Raw genomic sequence first — 7246 nt, 5'->3', positions numbered from 1 at the left:
AATATTGGGAGGTATGACCCTACCCCAGCCTGTGCTGCCCACCCCCTACCCATGTTGTGCACACCCTGCCATCCACCTCCCCTAATTTACATCCACTCCCTTGCAACCTGGCCTGTGCTCCCCACACTGCCCACCTCCAACTCTGCTGGGATCCCTTTCTGATTCCACCTCCCTGGCCAGCACTCACCACCTCCCTGCTGCCAGGTTCCCTCCCCAATCCTCCCCCCGCAAGCCCCCCAGCCTGCACTCTCCACACTGCCCACCTCCCGCAGTTTACCACGCCCCTGCAGCCTGGCCTGTGCTCCCCACACCACCCTCCTCCCTGCTGCTGGGATCCCTCCCCAATTCCCATTCCTTGCCTGCATGTCCCACACTGGCTGTCTCCCCTATTGCTTAGGGTTACCATAAGTCCGGATTTTCCCGGACATGTCCGGCTTTTTGGTCCTCAAATCTCCGTCCGGGAGGAAATTCCAAAAAGCTGGGCATGTCCGGGAAAATAGGGAAGGGTCGTGGGACTTGGATCCGGGCCGGAGCCGCTGGGGCCGGAGCCAGAGCCGCTGGGGCCGGCGGTGCTTGGCTGCCGGCCGGCGCCACTCAGCCAGGGCCGGTCTGGAGCCGCTCGGCTGGAACCGGGGCCCGAGCCGGGCCGGAGCTGCTGGGACCGGGGCTGAGGGTGCTCGGCCGGCGCCGCTCGCCCAGGGCCAGGGCCGGGGCCGGGCTGTAGCCGCTCGGCCGGAACCGGGGCCCGAGCCGGGCCGGAGCCGCTGGGACCGGGGCTGGGGGTGCTCGGCCGCTGGCCGGCGCCGCTCAGCCGGGGCTGGTGCCCCGGGGCCCGAGCCGAGCTGGAGTCGCCGGGGCCGGGGCCGGGGCCGGAGCCGCCGGGGCCGGAGCCACTCAGCCGGAACCGGGGCCGGCGCCCCAGGGTCCGAGCCGAGCTGGGCCAGAGACGCCGGGGCCAGAGCCGCTCGGCCGGGGGGGCCAGACTGGGCTGCGCCTCCTCGCGCGCCACCGCCCCAGCCCCAGCTTACCTGCTGCCTGCCTGTTTCAGGCTTCCCGCGAACATTTGATTCGTGGGAAGCAGGGGAGGGGGAGGAGCAGGGGCTGGAGCGTTCATGGGAGGGGGCGGAGACTTTGGGGAAGGGGCGGAGTTGGGGTGGGGCCGGGGCGGGGAAGGGGCGGAGTTGGGGCGGGGGCAGGCCCTCGTGGAGTGTCCTCTTTTTGTTTTTTTAAAATATGGTAACCCTACTATTGCTGGGATCCCTCCCCCACTTTACCACTCCCCTCCCACCTGGCCTGTGCTCCCCACGCCACCCGCCTCCCTCACTCCTGGGATCCTTCCCTGATCTCACACACCCAACCTGCCCTCCCCACGCTGCCCGCCTCCCGCACTGCGGACATCCTTGATCCAACAAGAACTAGAACCAAGATACAAAAGATCAATTTTTTTTCCTTTCTTTTTTTGCTAATCTTATTTCTGAGAGGGTGAACAACCTATTTACAAAGGTCACTTTATACAGTGCACAAATCCATCGGTTGCGAGATGCCAAAACCAACCCTGCTTCTCCCATTGTGGGGCCCAAAAATTATAAATCCTTGTGAAAGTGAGGGCTAAATTAATGAGTGGGAAATGAACATGGCTGAACTTTAAGTGGGGGAAAATAACTGCAAAGGGAAGGACGAGGTGGAGTGTACCCAGGGGAACACACTGGATAACACTGAGAAATACACACACACACATATGAAAACAAGCATAAATATAAAAGCGAAAACACACTTACACAGAACTATGCATGTACACACCCATGGAGCTACGCACCCTCCCCCATTCAGAGATAAACGCACACACAGCAAGAGGCACCTACCCACATATATATCTGTATGCATACACAAGAGAGAAAGACGCACCAAAATACACACACAGATTTAAGCACACATATTGACTTACACACACAGATAATACACAGCTATCTAGATTTATACACCCATGTGTACAGACAAACACACCCACGCATAGATTGACCCAAATACATACACAGAGGCAAACACACACCAGAATACACACTTGCATAGATTTGCATGCACACATAGAGACAAACACACAGACACACCCACACATTATCTCACACACACACAGACAACAACAATAAATTTGTAACCTATTAAGCAGAGTACATCGGAACCAGGCCCAGATCCTCAAAGGTATTTAGGTGCCTTGAGGATCTTGGTCCAAATGCGATGGGATACTACAGTCAGAGGGTGTCAATTTTACAATCTGAGAGGGACAATCCAAGGGTGAGAGAGGTTTACAGTCTGAGGGACAGTCTGTTGGTGACAGGTTGTGACAATGAAATTGACAATCAGAAGTGACAGGGCATTACAGACTAGGATGAGAGGTGAAGACAATCTGCCGGTGACAATCAGAGGGGGATTACATTACAATATCTAAAAGAAATATCCCAATACTGAGGAGAATCCCAAATCCAGACAATAAGCATTTTCACTCTTTCCCCCATTGATGGATGGGCTGAATTTCCAAGAGGCAGGTGTGGAAGGCGCTTTACCGGTTACATCCTCTTCATCTTGTAGGCCCTGCTAGCTCCAGGATGTGGCTCCAGCTCGTTGCTGGGAGAGGCGAAGGTGAAGAAGCTGTTGCTGGATTCACCCGCAGGTGGGGATGTGGCAAAGAAGGGTTTGAAGTGGAAGTCTCCCTCCCCACACCTGCCCCGGACCGGTGTGGCATCCCCAGGGAACCTGGCAGCATTACCTAGAAAGGGGATGATACAGGGTCAGTTGGATGCTGGATTCTCTATCAGAATAGACATTAGTGACTATAGTAGTGTGACAATTCGGGGATTGAACATAGAATCTCCAAATCTAAGACCATGAGTGACCATGGCTTGATTTAAATGCAGGAGCTAAGGTTGGGTTTGTCACAGGACATGGTGGAATTTGAAGGCCTGATTTAGGCCTAAATCCATTAGCCTGGATTCGTAAACCTTTTGATGAGGAGGTACCACCCACGAAAGAGACAAATGCCAACGCTCAAGAGTCCAGCCCCCAAAATTCATGAGATTTGCTTACAAAATCATGATGTTCTTAAAATTATATAAAAAATTTCCTTCTGGTTCTGTAGCATTTATTAGTCACAGTTTCCCTCTTTTCTCTGCAACCATGAGGACTACAAACTTACCCTTTTTTTAAACACACCAAATGCCCAGAGACTCACAGTAAAGTTTGTGCATTGGCGATACCACATGGCTAGCTAAGGTTGGAGAAATTACAAGGGATGTTCAAAGCTTTGGGATTCAGGGCGTGAATTAACCCATGTTCTGGAGAAATCCCCTCTGAGGAGGGAGAAAGGAGCTTAATCTCCATGGCCCATTCAGTCCGTGGCCTCTCCTCTGAGGCTGCCAAGGAGGGGGGCTTTTAGCGTGGGTGGGGTTTGATAGATGGACAACTGTCCAAGCTGAGAACCCATCGACTTGTCTCACACAGGAGTGTCTAATCAAATATTTCATAGCCAGGGCCGGCTCCAGGGTTTTGGCCGCCCCAAGCAGCAACAACAACAACAACAACAAAAAGCCGCGATTGCGATCTGCGCCGGCAATTCGGCGGGAGGTCCTTCACTCCGAGCGGGAGTGAGGGACCGTCCGCCGAATTGCCACCGAATAGCTGGACGTGCCGCCCTTCTCCGGAGTGGCTGCCCCAAGCACCTGCTTGCCAGGCTGGTGCCTGGAGCCGGCCCTGTTCATAGCACTTGGGAAGTTGCTGATATGGCAACACTTGGAGAGTGACTGGTCTGTGTGAAGCCCTCCTCCTTCAAACACACACACATATGTGCCTCCTCCTGCCCTATGGCATGGAGGGAGAGTTCAGTCTCTATAGCCCACTAAACCCTTGTCCCCTCCACTAACAGTGTCAGTGTAGTGACTCCTTATGCCAGCTTTTGCAACCTCTGTGAGTAGTGAAATGAGAACTCCCCACAGATCTTACCCAATGGGAAGCCAAAGACAGCAGGCTGAGGCATCATGGGAGGCTCGTGGGCAGCCTCCTGATTAGCCACGGCAATGTTGCGCAGACGGAGGCTGTCGTAGAGGCCCTGGAGCTTCTGGTACTGGCGGTTGCGCTCCATGAGCTTCTCAGAGAGCTCGCTGAACTTCTTCTTGTACTCCTCCAGCACCTTCTTCAGGGAGGAGACCTCGCTCTTCATGGAGGTCAGTTCCATGTCCTTGCTCTGCAGCTGCTGGGTGTACACCTTCTCCATCTGCTTCAGGTGTCCCTCAGCCTTGCTGTAGGTGTATTCCTGGTACAGGCGCTCCTGGTGAACCTGCCATGTGGAGATTATGACAGGTGTGACAGGCTTCTTTGACCACTGATTGTCAAAGGAAAGTGAAGTCACTCCACTTGAGATATAGTAGCATGACTACAGTGTACCAAAGGAAGGATGGTCTGAAGTTAAGCCACTGGACTGGGACTTAAGAGATCTAGATTCAGTTCCCACTGCTGCCACAGTGACTTTGGGTAAGTCACTTAGGTCAATATTCTCAATAGGGACCACTAATTTAGGGTTGCCAACACAAGACATCTACGGACTGATTTTCAGATGTGCTGAGCACTCCACACTCCAACTGAAGCTGATAAGAGCTGTGGGGTGCACAGTGTGATGTTATTGACATAAACTGTGACTGTATAAATCATTGTTGCAACCAGGGTCCTATGGTTGCACCAGGTCTTGTACAAGGAGGCCAAGTGGGGTGTCTATGGAAAGGTTGTAGTCTGCTGGTTATGATTATGCTGTCTGTATGTGTGTATCATTTTTGTATCCAAAGTTATGAATATTGACTATGTACTTGTTTGGTTCTAAGTAGCCTCAGTGAAGCATTTGGTCAGCTTCTTGGTAAAGGACTATTCTCAGTAAGTGCCCAATCAAGAAACACTTAACTAACAGTGGATTTTGTGAGATGCCAATCCACATCTGAGCTTTCCTGGGAACATTCAAACTAACATGTAAACAATGGTGTCGGCCTGCAAAAAGCTGCATCATTCATAGACATGTGACTTGCCCAGGTGACTGCAAACTCCATCTTGTTGAGGGGATTTTACACAGGAGAACAAAGGGGTTTCCACCCACAAGAGAAAGACTATATAAGGCTCTGGAAACCCCTCCATTTTGTCTTCAGCTGGCTCAAAAGATAGCCTCTCCACCCCAAAGAGATGCTTGAAAGAAACTGGAACAAAGGACAGTAACTACGGGGGAGGGGGGAGTGATTGCTGGACCCAGACTAGGAAGGAGTTTAGTCTGTAAAAGAAGCTTATTGGAACATCTCTGAGGGTCAGATTTACCTGCATTTAGTTTCCTACTGTATTAGGCTTAGACTTGCATGTTTTTGTTTTATTTTGCTTGGTAATTTACTTTGTTCTGTCTGTTATTACTTGGAACCTCTTAAATCCTACTTATTATACTTAATAAAATCACTTTTTGCTTATTAATTGACCTAGAGCAAGTAATTAATTCCTGGGGAAGCAAAAAGCTGTGCATATCTCTCCAGCAGTGTTATAGAGGGCAAATAATTTATGAGTTTACCCTGTATAAGTTTTATACAGAGTGAAACGGATTTATTTGGGGTTTGGATCCCATTGGGAACTGAGTATCTGGGTGCTAGAGAAATGAGCACTTAAGCTGTTTTCAGTTAAGTCTGCAGCTTGTGGGGGATGTGGTTCAGACCTGGGTCTGTGTTTGTAGCAGGATAGCGTGTCTGTCTCAACAAGACAGGCTACTGAAATCCCAAGCTGGCAGGGAAAACCAGCTCAGAAGTAGTCTCAGCACATCAGGTGGCAGTCCCAAGGGGGTTTCTGTGACCCAACCCGTCACACACAGCATCTCTAAAAATCAGGTCATATGGGTCTCATGTTGAGCACTCAAATGCGAGGCTCCTAAAATTAGTGGACACTTAAAAATGTTGCTTTAATGTCCGTACTTCAGTTCCCTACATGTAAAATGGAGATAGTAATAGAGACATACTTCTCCTTGAGGATAATTCATGAATATTTGTGAGGTGCTTTGATACTGTTGTGATGTGAGGAAAGAAAGAATGTGTAGCAAAGATGGACAGAACCTTCCACGGTGACAGACGAGAAAGAGAGGAATGGCTAATAGAGCAATAATGTTTTACACTGACAGTTGGACAGAGAAGGAGGGAGGGAGAAGTGCAAATGCCACACTCTGGTGATTTTGAACCAGAGAGTGAGGGGCAACCTTCTCTGTGGTCCCAAGGCCACACAACAAAACCAAACAATGGGATTTCTTAATCCTATTCCATTCCCTTTGGCTCTCTTCCACAGTTTTCAGGCCACAAAATATAGCACGGTGGCCCTCCCTTTGGAGTGACCTAGGTGTCAGCTCTGCCCTCCATGCATGAGATATAGGTAGCCATAAAGACTGACTTTTGGATCTTTCATTCCTTTAGCAAACAAAATCTCTTCCCAATTATATTTTCAGGGACACTTTTGAAGGTGTCTACCTATCTTAGGACATCATGCTGATCCCCCACCTGAGGTGGATTTACCTGGTATGTCCAGAAGGCGAGTGCGCGGGAGCTGATGTCCAGCACAGTCTCTGGCCGAAGTCCAGCCAACACCATGGCCTTGTGTTCTTCAGAGGGACTTAGCTCGGTGCGGACAATGTCTAGCTTGCCAGAGAGGGCACTGTTGCAGGCAGGACAGACTGCTGGTGAACGGCTGAATTCCCCACTGCCGTGCTGGTCACAGAAGATGTGTGAGCAAGCCGTGACCCAGGCATAGCCTGAGAGCTTGACACGGCACTTGCGGTAATTGCACAGCAACATGTCCTCACACACAGACATTTTAACGGAGCCAACAGCAAGGGTGTTGACTCCAAAACAAATACCCCCTGGTGGAAAGGAATCTGCCACTCACCACACCAAACCTATAGAGCAAAACAAACATACGGGCTGGGATTCTCAAAGGGGCCTAAGAGAGTTAGGCGTCCAACTCCCATTGAATTATGGGATTCAGGCATCTAACTCCCTTATGCTGCTTTATAAATTCCACCCTAAAAGCCGAAGTGGAAACACTGACACTTTTATGCAGCATCAAAATAACCAGTTGGATATTTTTCTTCAGAAGCCTCTTGCGTCTCTGAAGAAAAAATGGCCCAATTTTCAAAAGTGGTGGCAACCAAAATCCCACATTTGGCCACTAAAATGGTCACAGGATACTTTAAAGG

The 7246-nt window shown here is 50.6% G+C and overlaps 1 protein-coding gene across 1 annotated transcript; it reads right to left on the bottom strand.

Annotated features, from left to right (window-relative positions):
• Positions 1–2564: 2564 nt before the first annotated feature.
• Positions 2565–6863, bottom strand: LOC112125906 (E3 ubiquitin-protein ligase CCNB1IP1-like). Its single transcript, XM_026661935.1, has 3 exons — positions 6567–6863; positions 3994–4327; positions 2565–2764 (listed from the first exon to the last, which is right to left on the bottom strand). Exons 1-3 carry the CDS (start codon positions 6861–6863, stop codon positions 2565–2567), a joined length of 831 nt encoding a protein of 276 aa, XP_026517720.1.
• Between the last annotated feature and the right edge of the window lie 383 nt (positions 6864–7246).

The sequence above is a fragment of the Terrapene carolina genome, unplaced genomic scaffold (assembly GCF_002925995.2).
Source record: "Terrapene carolina triunguis isolate 2854851 unplaced genomic scaffold, T_m_triunguis-2.0 Scaffold19883, whole genome shotgun sequence".
Classification (NCBI taxonomy): Eukaryota; Metazoa; Chordata; order Testudines; family Emydidae; genus Terrapene; species Terrapene triunguis.
The sequence above is the reverse complement of the archived record's forward strand: the minus strand, read 5'-3'. Positions and strand labels throughout refer to the sequence as shown.